The sequence below is a fragment of the Centruroides vittatus genome, unplaced genomic scaffold (genome assembly GCF_030686945.1).
Source record: "Centruroides vittatus isolate TY-2023 unplaced genomic scaffold, ASM3068694v2 contig_355, whole genome shotgun sequence".
NCBI lineage: Eukaryota > Metazoa > Arthropoda > Arachnida > Scorpiones > Buthidae > Centruroides > Centruroides vittatus.
Genome location: NW_027122178.1, coordinates 1,423,076 through 1,437,711, shown reverse-complemented (window position 1 = coordinate 1,437,711; position 14,636 = coordinate 1,423,076). Strand labels below are relative to the sequence as shown.

The window sequence follows — 14,636 nt, the reverse complement described above, 5'->3', positions numbered from 1 at the left end:
GAATAGGAGGGCAGGTGGGCGCTTGTCCCGACTTCTTTATCGGATGCCGACAGGAGCCTTGTGAATAAAGATCCTAATTGTAAAGTTTAGAAACGATTTTACCTGAAACTATACGCAAGAAAAATGTCTATCGAGTTAAGTTATGCTTTAAAAGATGCAAACAAGGAAGTTATAAATTAATCTAATCCATCAAATTAATCTTAAGATAAAAATATTTTTAAAAAGTATGTTTTATTTATGAATGAAGTAATGTAAATCCTAAATTTTAAGATTTTATTTATGCTGATTTTCTGGAACTTTTTAAAAATCAGATGCAATACAAAATTAGAACAAGATGCAAAACGATTTTTAAACCATTTTGTATGAAGAAAGACGTAGAAGTTTGAAGTGAGAATTTTGCAGATTTGAAATTCGCAAGTAAAAGAAACAAAATATATTGTTTCGTTTTTAATTTTCGTACTTTCAGTACATTTTTATTATTATTTTTAATAAAATAAACTTAATTATATGTATAGTTCAGGAAGGGAAAGACAAGTTAGTCTGTCGGAGGTACGTTTTGCAATTTTCTTGTTCATACCCGCAGACACGTTGTCTGTTATTTGCAGGGATATATAGGTTGTATTTACAAAATGTAATAAACGGCATGGACACACGTGGGTGGACCCAAACGAGCCGAAATTTCAAAGCACGTACCAAATAGAAATTATTTGTTCAGTTGGGGCATTTTTGGAAAGGAGCCTTAAGCACGGAGAAGAGAGAGAAAGATAAGTTTCTGTACTTAGTATAACTGTTCCGGAATCACGTGTCACTTTACATCTACTTTTACACGGTATATTTTTCAACTGGTATATTATTAATAACCTTGTCAAATGTCAACAGCCTCATTTTTCTTTTTTTTAAATACCTTCCTGATAATATAATTTGTCAGCTTGTGTATAGATTAAATGTTTGCTTTTCATATTTATTCTGATTTTTAAACGTCATTATCATATTTTTTATTAATATAATTACTGTAGGGATCTTTTTTTACATAAAGGTGTTTTATTTTAGTAACTTGTATCAAACAGTTTTCCAGGTTAAAGCCGGCTCTGGCAACTCGAACAGATTCATGTTGCCAGAAAGTTGATTCAAAATATTAATAATAAAGCATTATACAAGAGTTATTATTCTTAAAAAGACGTTATTACAGCAAAAATATTTGTGATATAATGAGGAGAATCGGCTCATAAATACTCTTTTAAGACGTATAATAAGCTTATTTAGTATAATTAACACATAGTACTATCAATATATCATTTATATTAGACATAAAAAGTTGAAAAATAGTAATGGTAGGCCTATCGACAAATTACATTAAGCGGTTATTTTGAAAATACATCAACACCAGTTTGTAACGTGAAAGTAAAGTAGATCTACTGTATAATTATATACAGTAGGTGCAATCTCGGGTACAGCCCAGAGGCCCTAATGACGAGGAAGCTCGGATTTAAGAAGCGCAGATGCAGATTGAGATTGATGTTAATCTGATGGACAATTAGCAAGTTTTCAGAATTTTTAAAAACTTTGAACCGAAAAGATTGCTTAGTTTTTTATTAAAAGGAAAAAATAAGTAAGTAGATATTTTAATAGTCAATGAAAGATAACCTAATCTTTGTAGTAAGCAGCGACAGACTATTTTTGTTTATTTAACAGGAAAAATTCTGCCATTTTTTAAACTTTAAAATTAGAAGTACCGTAATAGAGGCGTTTGCGTTTCTTGTGTTATACAATTTTATAGTGTTTTGGACGATTTTTATTTATTTATTTATTGTTATAACTTAAAATTATGAGCTGTTTTTATTCTTTGTTATTGTTCACACGTATAGTTATTCTGTCAAATGCAAAATTATTTTTAATTTAAATTTTATCAAATGTTTTTCTAATCAGAATTGATTTTAAATAAGCAACGATTTAAAAAATGAAGAAGTTAGGGAAAGGAATTAATGTAGTAAACATTAAGTAACCTAATCTATTATAGCATTTATAATTATTTTAAATATTGTTTTCATGCGCGATTAAGAATTAAAGTTTCTGAAATTTAATGTAACCGTATAACAAATATTTAAATAAAGTCGACAGTAGTTTTTTAATAATTACTTTATCGTTCTTAAATTATTGTAAAAAAAATAATTATCACAGAATGATTTAAGATACAAAAAAAGTTTTGTATACACAGTAAAATGTCTATTTAACATTTCTATATTTAGCATTTACCGCATTTCGCATTTTTTTTTTTTTTTTTTTTTTTTTTTTTTTTTGTTTAAAGATAAACATTAAAAACAGATAATTTATTAAATTCACGAAATTTCGAATGTATTTTCTAAATGAAAATCTGGAAAATGCAAATATTAGAAATGTAACAAATATCCCCTTCTCTAAAGATAGTCACGTGGTGTAATCTTCAGCTTCTTCCATTCTCGTTCCTCACTTTATCTTTTTCCTGCTCGATCTCTTCCTCTACCAGTTCAGTGAAGTGAAGTGAAGAGAAAAGAGCTTAATATTTGTTTAATTTCGCTCAAATTCAAAAAATATTGTGCTTCGTATGGCGCATTTAATATTAACAATAAATTGCTTGTTCCATTTAAATTGAATTCACTTTCAATAATTTAAAAAATCTATTTATATTCCTAATTAAGTATTAATTTTTAATTTCGTGTTATCATTATGAGATTACTTTACTCAGATAAAAAGATATATAGCTTATATTAACTAGTTGATCCGATCAGATATTATATAATACATTTTTATGACAATAAATATGGTTGTACAAAATGTTCTCATATGCTTTAAAATATATTTACTCTGTATCAAAGTATTTATAATGAATATGCCGTTATTTAGAACAGCACAATATGTTTTAATTAAAAGTCCTACCAAATAGGTTGAGCCGCAGTTCAGCATTATATTCTGAGTCTTTTGAAATTCGAGATAGTCTTGTTCCGTCCACTTTGAATTATCGTTACTCTACTGTACTGTATATGTTTGGCTAGAAATTATCGTCGTTTTTTTTGTATTGTTTTAAAATACAGTAGAGAGTCGTTAATCCGAATCAATTGGGGACTGGGGTTGTTCGGATTAGTGATTTGTTCGGATAACCGATTATGTGCGAAAAAATATATTAACCTGTCCGATGTTCAAATTTTTCTCCGTTGCGTGTCGCTTCGTGCTGAATTTTCGTCGATTTTAAGCCTAACGAAAATTTTTATAATAATAATCGAGGCTATCGTATCGTTAAAAATTATTTCTGCATTTTGTACAAACAAAATAAATATATTGAAGAATATAAAAACATGAAAATTATACTTTAGAAGTAAATCTAGTATCAAAAACGTTCGATTCAGCACGACACAGTCCGACTGGAAAGCGTTCGGATTATCGGCGATTCGAATTACCGGGGTTCGGATTAACGACTCTCTACTGTATTACCCTTTATTACCTTTAATAATTCTCTTAATCTAAAAATTGTTTATAGTTCAATAGCTTAATGCTCAAGTATAGTTTATTCGAATGCTCTCATTTTAATAACAGACAAGTGAAAACATATCCGACATATTGCGTATCCGTCATTATTACAGATGCAATTTACTGGTAATTTCAAAAATGAGCTTTGCTGCAACACAGCTTAGCTCTCCTATCAAGACTCAACTCAGCACGGTATTTCCAAATAACTAAGCTGAGCTTTGACAAACTTCGGAAATAATTTGTGATACACGATCCATATTTCTGTAAGATATAGCTGATGGAAAACTTAACTTTTTCATTAATTATATATCTTCGTTTTTGGTTCTAATGTAGTGAAATTATTTTTCATTAGATAATTTTTTAATAAATAAATAAATAATAATCTCTGTGATTTGCACAAAATAATAATGTTATTTTTTTAATAGAAACAAATAGAGTCAGTGCATTTTAGAATATCTTCGTCTCTTTTTTTTTAGTCCCTCTCATAACTGCAATAGAAGAAATAATTAATAAAAATTCTAACTATTTTATAATTACAAAATTTAATTTTCATGAAACACTATTTTGACTTTCTTTTAAATTATTCTGCAGAAAATATAGTCACACTAAAATAATCATTTTTCACATATTCGTACAATTCAAAAAGTGTTATTCAGTATCACATTTTATACCTTTTTTTCGTTTATAAAAACTAAAACATGTACAAAATATGATGACACATGGGGAAGAAAACTAAATCAATAAATCTGATTTCATAGTTGTCGTGACTATAGAAATAAGAGGAATTTTATTTAATTTATGCAATTACACTTTTATCATGCATGTTATTAGTAAGAAGTGTGTAGAGAAACTCGTGCATTGTGACTCTTAACGAGTTATAATGCATAAGTCACAGAACAGCTATTTTATATCTGTTCTTAAGATGTTTTAATTTTTATTTAGTGCCACCCGTGCATGACATAATCGCTACTAATTACTCACTTGTTTTCACACACCAGTTTTACTATCTTAGCCATCTCGTCATCTTCCTCTGGCGAAGAACCTGTAAATTAGACATCCTAGAACGTGACTCGAGGTACTTTGTATCGACTAAACTCCCGTGGGGTTGGAAACGTTCTCAAAAATGACTAAAACACGTTTTTTAAAAATGAAAATCCGTTTCTTCTTATCTCTCGTGTCTTAGAATTATATCCGTGACTGTTCGCAATTTAGATTCGACACTTTGACCCTTGTACCTTCTACACCTGTCTTTCCCTTTATTAAAGATGCAAGTATATGGTACTATAGCTCCTTATACCATTCGATCTCATATTTGTGTTTGTTAGATTAAACGAATTCTCTCGGTATTAAAACACAGTCAACGTAGGCAATATTCATGCTTGAGACATAATTATAATTTATATGAATTTCAAAATTATTTTTCTCTTTTGCATATAAAAAACAAAAATATAGTTAATGCAATTGTACTATATCGACTTTAAAATATACTAAATTCTCACTTGAGGAAATTCTTTAGAAGACAGGTAAGATCTAACTTGATTCGTGACATATACGTCAGGTCGTCACCTTTAACATCATCTATTTTCTTTCCATCACCGTGTCCTACTTAAAAAACGTATTCTGGTTTATCCACATTTGCACTTTCAATGAATATGTAACGATAGTTTACATAATGACCATTACTTATAATTATCATTTTTAACGGTTTACGGATAACAGGGGAGAAATTAGTATATTTTGATGAGGTCGAGCACTTCTGTGTGCATCGACATTGTAAAAATTCCTTAGTTAAGTATGAGCAATGTGTGCATTGAGGCCAGCGTGGGAATTGCGCCGAGGTTCTTATCAGAAGGAACAGGCGCGCTCTTCTTTATAAAAGCTATTTTTATCTACAAATATATTTTCTTTTACATCGAAAAAACCCGGATTTCTAATTTTATACAAGTTACGTTTCACAATGTATATTTCTGCGACCAGCCATAACTTTATTTTCATGTTTTCGTGCTCGAAATTAAAAATAAACAATAATAGTAATTTAGTTTCATATAACTTTGAACGCGTTTATGCATTTTTTAAATAATATATTTGATAATTTATAAATAAATAAAGTTATAAAAATTTTATTTATTTACTTATAAATTTAAATAGGTATATTGCTATTTTTCTCTAATGCAAAATTCAAGAAAAAAACAATAACTTTTTTCAGAAAAAATATTTAAAATGTGAAATAAATAAATCAGTTATTCGCATTATTATTATTACTTTTTAGAGATTTTTAATATTAAATATTCAATTTTAGATAAGTAGCGACAAAAGGCAGTAAATAATAAACAGGTGAGCTAATAACGCGTTTATATTAAAAGCATTAAGTACATGGATACTGTTCCAGATAGAAATGGCATTTCCCAAGGCTTCGTCGCTTAGGTCAAAGTTCGTCTAAAATACGGTCACGTTCCATTTTCCTACGACCGTGAAGCGTGATTGAAAGAGTGACACGTATGCTACGCGTCACTCTAAAAAAATCTAAATAAAATTAATGCTTACGTCTTAAATATTAAAAAAATAACAAGAGAAACAAGATCATGGACAACACATTTATTTTTTATAAAATATCTGAATAAATATATTTTATAAACAATATATACAAACGGTATGGATCGGACCTAGTCCTCATTTGACATCCAAAAAAGATTCCCTTGATTAGTATATGGACATCATTTTTCGTTAGTGTTTTTTAAAATATACTTACAGTATACACATAAGCTTTCTACAAAAAACATTTTTTTTTCCTAAAATTTTTCAATCGAATCTACACACTGATCAAACGAGAAGAGTTTTTCTTAACCTGTGTCCACCAGAAGTTTTCGAACTCGGGCCCCGTTTCTTACACGAAGATTTGCCACCCAAAGCATAGATACACTTTTTTTTTATTTCTAGAAAGTTTAAATAGTCCAAAAACAAAATGAGACTTAAAAATGTTTATTGCTAGCGAAAATACTTAAGCTTGTTAATACATTAGTTCTGTGCAAATTATTACAGTCCATTCGGCAGCCTAAAGCTATTTCCGGAAGTCTATTGTAGTTTCCAGGTAAAGTGGACATGTGAATGACTGCGAGTGTGAGTAGTTGATTGAGAGGTCTTTGCTGTTTTCCCGCAAGCAACGACTTTAATTGGTAGAGGGACACAGGTAAGGTAGTTTATTTACAACATCGGTCTGGGCTATTGTATCGAAAGAAACTATTGAAAACTGGGGATCAATTTATGACTAAAGTGTTCAACAGTTAGTCCTCCACCCCCTTAAGTCGGTGAAGGGCTTCTAATAACAGAACCGTAGGACTTTATGCCCCACCCTTCTTCGGGACTTTGTGATGCGGGGGAGAATTGTATTCCTACGCCTTTAGGCGAAAATCTTTTTGTCCCGTCCATTAGTGTCAAGTTTGGGAGTGGTCCGGAAAGATGACATCACACTTATTGTTAGTTATCCTTTGTTGATGTGATTAGTAATGCTTTTCCAATTGAAACAGGATCTGTTATAATTGGGTCTTTATTATTATTATTATTATTCTTATTCTTAGAAAAAATTTTTTTTCGATTTCTGTTCGTTAGGGATGACATTTATAAATTATAACGATTTGACACTCATTATATTTTGTTACTGCTACTAAGGCAAAAGAATATTACAAATGGTTTCAAAGACGTGTTAAAAATAAGTAAATGAAAAATTACTTAATTAGTGTTGAATAAGTATATAAGTTTACTGGCCTAAAGTACAGTGTGTCCTCGTTATAACTCAATTGAGAACATGAAGTGGGAGCTTAAAAAAATTTTTGGGACGTGTTTCCATTTGATTATTTTCGTTATTTTACTTGTATAGTATGTTCATTATTAATTTTTGATTGGAGAAAATTATTTTGACGAATACGATTTGCCAATCTCTTTTAGAAACGTTATTTTAATAAGTGTATAAACTCACGAGTTAAACGAAGAACACACTGCATGTTATATTTTACAGAATTATAGTAAATAAATATGAAACAATTTATCGGAACATAATTACATATATATGTATGTATATATATACATACACATATGTATGTATTTATATACATATAGTATAAGATGTTCCCATTTAAAAAGTTTATCAAGCTTCTCTTGACTTAAAAAAACAAACAAAGATCAGTGCGCGAGGAATGTATAATTGAAAGGACCCGTTTTATTAAAATGATCAAAATAATGGCAACAACAATAGCGAACAATGTTTCGTTTTGCACACAATACAAAGAAGTAGTCCACTATGAAGAGAGCCTCGATATACTGTACTGTACATCCATGCCACATTGGTCTCGATAAATGCACAAGGCCACGAATGGCCCTAAATCTAAATAATGTACTCTTGTAGTGTATCCAATATTAATTTTTAATATCGTAGTTCCATTAGCACACGCACACGCACTGCACACACACGCACACTTATGAGCTACGGGTTCCAGCCCGATGCTTGGGATGCAGAAGTTTATCTGAAAGGACGTTTCTTGTCCCTTTTTGTAACTTTCCTTTCGTGAGTTTTTTCCGTTTCTTTAGCAAAAAGTTTCGATGGATCGTCTGGCATCTTAGGTCCGGGTTGATTCGAATGAATGGTTAAATAAGAGAATCCTCTTTTGATAAATGAAAAACAATGTCTCTTCCCCTTGTGACGATCTGGTTTACCTTTAAGTGGTTTGCCTTTTTTATTAAAACCCACGAACCAGTCGGAGTTATAAAGTGACTGAAATTTGGTATACATGTCTGGACTGAGTACTTCTTTAAATAAACACCTTTTGTTTTCTCCTACAAACTATAAAAATAAATAAAAATAAAAATTAGTCAACAATTTATCACCGTATTATAAATTTAAACATAAGATTTTAAGCTTTATTAACTTGTTTTATTAAATTTTGAATTCTAAAAATACTTTCTCAACTAAACAGGGTTATTAGTATCATTATCAATCGATTTTAATAGGAGAAAAACTATCAATATTTAATGATGTCATCCAATGTCACTCACACGATATATAAAAATCATCTCGACGAGTCAATGACACAATCGATACAACTCGACAATTTTAGACTTTCGAAATATTTCTTTATTTAACTTTAGAAAAATTACGTATCCATATAAAATGCGGTAATAATTTATCTTTAGCTTTATAAATTACGCATTCGTCTAATATTTCACATCACTTTTATATTCACGTGACGGAAAGATGGCACGTCAACTGACGTCAGAATATCAAACAGTAGAAACTGTCAATATTTGCAAAGATAAATCTAAGTTAAACTTATAGAGATATAGGCCTATATCGTTCTTTGGAAGGTAGCAACTGGGACCTTTTGTTAGTTTCGTTTACATAAAATCATTAAGCTGTTTTGACAACTCGATAATTTTGTTATTATTATTATTATTTTACAAATATCTTCTGTTACATATAACCAGGACGGGCGAGCTTCTCCGCATAGTTCTCTCTGAATTGCAAACACCACAACCTCAAGGTAAAATGGGGCCAGGGGCTGGGTGTTGATTACTAATAAAACTCGCTTATTTTTTATAATGACAAATTCTTTCCTTCTTTTAATTGAGCTGACGATAAAAATTATCCCGATGCTCTTTGATCGGTTACAATGGAGGAGATTTTGTGATGACGAAGTTAAAAAGGCCTCAATTTCTATGTAGAGCCTTGGGCAACCCATTTTTTTTTTCTTTTTTTTTTAGAAGTCAACACAGGGATTAAGAAAAATAGAAATGAAACGTTAGATAAAAGGAGCCGTAAGGGGGAAGAGGGGAATATTAGATTTACGAACTCCCTTTCTTTATCTACTGCCTCATCGAGGTCAGATTTCGGTTAGTTATTGCATAAACAAGATATCTGTAAAGATAGCAAAGTAAAGTCGATGTTATGAAATCGTAGAAAAATTTCTAATTTATACTCACATATGTATAAAAAAATATTCAATATTTTTTCAACTACAGACAAAGACTGACCACAAATATAATCTTATCACTCGGTGTGGTCTTTAAAATCCAGTTTCCCAACGTAATTACAAGGAAGTCAAGGTTGCAATCTACTGTTAAGAACTACGTAATGGTTTTCTCCTGCAAACATTACTATATTTTACTCCAATTAGGAAGGTATCTAACTTCTATACAGGAAGTAGGGACACTATAGATTACTGATGTTAGCGTGCAAACGTGTCATTGTGCAAACAGTACGACAAATTGTTACGTCTCTCTTAAGGTAGTTCTACAACTTCTAGAACAATAACTTTCTGATCTGACATTACATTAAAATGATTTCTTTCGTCCGTTTTGTATTATTCATAAGTTGACGGATCGTAAATATTCATATTTTTTAAATATAATTTTGAAATACGGAAATCTTTATTTCTGTTGAAATATAACGAAGCGTTGCGTTGTAGTATGAACTGCGCTGTAATCTTGTTTATTATTGAAATAACTTAAAATACTGAAATTAAATAAATACTTAAGCTTGAATATTAAACATGGAATATGTACGTAAAATAAATAATAAACGCGTTATAATATACTTAAAGGTGAAGAAAGAAAATAATTTGGATGAATTTCATCTAAGATTTTCATAATTTTAAAATCTGAAATTCTTCAAGTTTGAATATTTCATATTTTCGATATGTTTATAGTTTAAATAATGGAGCCTAATACAGAACTCGAATGACTATAATACTCTACCAACCAGAAATAGTAAATTTCGAAATTATTTATGGAAATGGCCAGCGGAAGAAAGAGATCCTAGGAAAGAGTGCATTGGTATTATTGATTTTACAGACACTACAAAGATCGTAGGTGATATAGTCTTTTCTATCGTCCACCATCTTTTTCTTTAATGGGGTTTTGGGGCTTACCTCAGGCGTAAACAGCAAAGTAAGACATCTCTGTTTGACAGATTGCTGTGGTAGTCAAAGTCGACGCCACGTTTGTCTGCTGGCTTTTCTAATCGCCAACCATCGGCAGCGATCACGTCTGGCCAGGGTTAATGGTGTTTCGGCTAGGGTGGTCGGTAAAACACGCCCAATACCCTTACATCGGGACTTTGTGGGACCAAATAATAACACGACCCACTCCGAGAACAAATAATGGACTCTGCTAAGTAACTATCTACCGTTCGACCAAGTTAAGTAACGTCTATAACAGATTTTTTTATTGTATCTCTGAATTTGAATTTGTTTGATAAAGATCGAGATTCTTACCCTTGCTATGAGTTTTCCTCTTTTATTAAAACAAAGGTATCGGCCAGAATTCAAGCCCATAATTTTCAGTCCTATGGTATTTTTTCGCACCACTGTCTCAAGACTCATATTGGCTAGAGAAAAACAAAAAAATCACCTATTAAAATAACATGTACACTTATTTATATAATTCTACATAATATATACTGTATAACTAATTTTAGATTAAATAGCTATATCACAAATTTAAAACTTCCTAAATATGTAAAAATTGTTGATATGATATATCTTATGAAAGTAGTGTATGCCTTCTAATAGAATATTTACTTTTACATATACTTTACAGTGTAACATAATTATATTGTTTTTATATTATTACAACTTCTACACTTTTCTGATTTTTATTATCCTAAACTTTTCAAATATAATGTAAATAGTATAAGTTATTACAAAAAAATCTCATTAAGTTTCTAAATTTTCCTACTTTTAATTTCACTGGTAACAATACATTTATAATGTTATTATCACTATAACACAGCATATTTAAAATAATATAATTATAAAAAAAAACTATAATCAGATAGAAAAATATGAATTTTACTATAAATTCTGTATAGTAAGTATAGTTTATATCAATACAATTACTATTCTTTTCTTAAAGTAACTGCTCTTATTTATGCAAAGTCATCGCTAAAAATCCCTACTAAACGATAGAAGAAAAACCGAAAAAATTCCTTAACAGCAAATTTATCTTACAGACAGCACGGGGTCTGTTATCCCTACCCCACTGAGAGGATAAGAAGTAGTGTCCCAACGCTAAAGACCCCCTGCAGTTGATTATTGATATGTGGTTAGCTGTAAATTAAGTAAGAAGATAATGGAGGACAAGTAATCGCAGCAGATAAGACGCATCCACGACCTTGAATACTTTTGTTTACTTGATTAGCGGCTCCGACTTATAAATACTACCAGAAATACATATATCATTTTAATAAGATTTTAAAACTCTCATAAAAATTCAATTGGATAACACTAAAACATTATTTTTACCCCGCGGCTAACGCAGGTGTGCCCTTTCTTAATAAAGAGGCAGGTATTTTTTTAGGCAGGTGTTCGATCAATAATTGGAGCAGAAAAAAAGGGGTAATGATTGATTTACTATATTTAACTATATTAAGCATATCATAAAACTGTATAAATTTTTAGTGTTACAAGGTCAAACTAATCAGTGAATCATGCTAAATTTACACCCTAATTTTAGTGACTAAAGCCGTGCAGTTTTGTAGAACCACCCATTCGTTCAAGTTAGACGATTGGCAGACGTAAATTATTCTGACCTTAAACATTTTTTTCTGCTTCGATTTTGCTCTATGACAGATGTCATGAGCTATTAAAAACGTTACGAAGTGTTATTATGATAGGAATTTAAAATAGTATCGCTTCCAGCGGAATGTGTTTCAGAGATTGGCAGAGACTGAGATTTTTCTTTCGTACTACTTCGAAGCCTTCGAGCATCTAATTGGGGCCTCGAAGGCTTCAATTTTTAATATATATATATATATATATTAAATAACTCTGTACTCTGTAACAGTTCTGTCAGATACAAGAAATTCTGAAATAGAATAACAATTTATTATTATTGTTTCTTTTGTCCTTATCCCTATGTGTATTGTTGTTTAATACATAGATTTTATTTAGTTTTCAATGTTATTTCTTAATATATCAAAATTTAAAATCACTAAATAACGTAAAAAGCAAATTTTAAAATAATTCCTGAAATATTTTCGAAAAAGTTTATAATAATATAAAGGAAAAAATTCTAAAGTATTTGATCATTATAATACAATATATTTTGAAATATATTTTTATAAAACAAATTATAAAAATTTATATTAATACCTTTTGAAACCAATATATATATATTTACGATTGACGAAATTTCGTATATAAAGTAAATACAATTTATCGAATAAAAAAATCTTGATCTATTATAATCCTTAATGTAAGATTTAAAAGGATTTATTCTGTAATTTCTTTTATGAAATTACTGATCATGAAAAATCTTTGAGTTCTCATTCCTTTCCTCGAAATTATTAGGAATTTTTATAAAAGAGTCTAAGGAATATATTAAAGGGAAGAAAATACTCACCGAAAGGAGATTGGTCAACACCCAAAGCGGTTATATTTTTTCCTACGATACTCAGATGCTTTCGACTGCACTGGTTATATAACAAGGAGTATCTTTTGACATCGGCACCTGTTATGCTTCCAGGAAGATTTTCTGCTCCTTTGACCAGACCGCTCGCAACGTCCTGACACAACACCTAAGATTAATAATCAGCATTGAAGTATAACTATATCATGTAATATTATTACGCGACGTAAAATATCGGTTCGATCGCTAAGATAGAAAAGACACAGGTGTGGTAACATTCCGCATTTGTGAAACATTTTGTAGAAAAGAAGGGCGACGGTAACAATAAAAGAGAAAATCCCATTAAAAGCCGCCAAGGATATTGCGGAGTTAGATGGCTTAACGACAACATAAACAGGTGTCTAATACGTGTCGGCGGACTCTTTACGATCGGTCGAGTCGGCGGCGTACGTCGAGCGGAGTGTGTCCCCCCCGCCAACGACGTGAGAACAAGACCGCCACTAGGTTTATAGGACATTTTTATAAGCGGTGCCCCAATGGCTACTCGCGAATACGTCGGGACAGTTCCATGCTGGAGTGCCTAAGGGGTTTCGACGCCCGGGCCAACCCCGTTTTGCTAAAGGCGGTTTCACATAGCCAGCGATTTGCGAGAAGCGACAAGAAAATTGCGACGATTGCTAATAATTTGTCGCACTAGCCATCAAAAACGTCGTAACTCGGCGACGAGATTTTTCCAGCTAACTCGTTCTCGCTTGGATATAGTCGCAGCGACAAACGAGTGAAATGGAGAAAAATTAATCTCGAAGTCATTCGATCGTCACAGCTGTTATAAAATAAGAAAGCAGTCGAAGACAAAAACAATATTCCAGCGGCCGAAAATTATGCCACAATTGCAGCGAAAATTATGAATGGTAGTAGTAGAAATAATGAAATGGAATATAAATTTATTATTTCTCTTATTATTAAAATATAAATAGGATCAATTATTTTATGTGTTTATGTATCTGTCATCAAATGAAGAACAATGAACGGAGAAATGTTTCTTTTCTGAATAATAGTAAATGGAATGAATCCACCGTCGTCTTTTGACTTGGATGTAACATAAATAATAATAAAAATATTAGCATTAACGATTTATATTTTAAGAGGGATCTCCATGTCAGTTACCTACATTGCCTCGCGAGTATTGCGATGTGGTAAACTTTATCTCTGTAGTAGCATTTCTCTTATAAATAAAATTCGCTATTTATTTCGCATCGCAAATCGCTATCGCAAGCTATGTAAAATTGCCTTAGGGCTATCCATCCAAACACTACTCCAGTACTTGCGAGAAACTTTATTCCTTTACGTCGATTTTTAGGCACGGTAGCGATTTCGCTTCGTACAGAAATTTTACGAGATTCCTAAAATAACAATTTTGTTTTTAATCCGAATTTGTGATATCGATATCAGAAGAATGATAAATAAATTGTTTTTTTTTGGGGGGGAATTAATTAATCAATTTTATTTGAAATGCACATATACGCCTTTATTTGAATGGCAAAAAGTAATTAAGCCATAATGCCTAATCAAGAATGCTGGTAGAAAACTTTTTTCTAACTCGTTGTTCTTTTAACCGATTCCCAGTCGAGTTTGCAGCTAATGGGCTATTTCCCTCTAGCTCCAGACGTTTGGGGAAATAATGACTACTACGACTTCGACAGCAAATATTGTTCTCGCTCTGTATCGAATGTCATTCA

At 31.0% G+C, this 14,636-nt stretch overlaps 1 protein-coding gene across 2 annotated transcripts in view; it reads right to left on the bottom strand.

The window, feature by feature from the left end:
* Nucleotides 1-6,081: 6,081 nt before the first annotated feature.
* LOC136974719 (fibroblast growth factor 8-like) overlaps nucleotides 6,082-14,636 on the bottom strand; it is a 31,720-nt gene continuing 23,165 nt past the window's right edge. For both annotated transcript variants that reach the window (XM_067269661.1, XM_067269660.1), the window contains exons 3-5: nucleotides 12,892-13,066; nucleotides 10,764-10,876; nucleotides 6,082-8,335 (exon numbers count right to left, since the gene is read on the bottom strand). In XM_067269661.1, coding sequence (XP_067125762.1) covers nucleotides 8,015-8,335; nucleotides 10,764-10,876; nucleotides 12,892-13,066 — 609 coding nt within the window. In that variant the 3' untranslated portion in view covers nucleotides 6,082-8,014. The remainder of the gene's footprint in view (nucleotides 8,336-10,763; nucleotides 10,877-12,891; nucleotides 13,067-14,636) is intronic.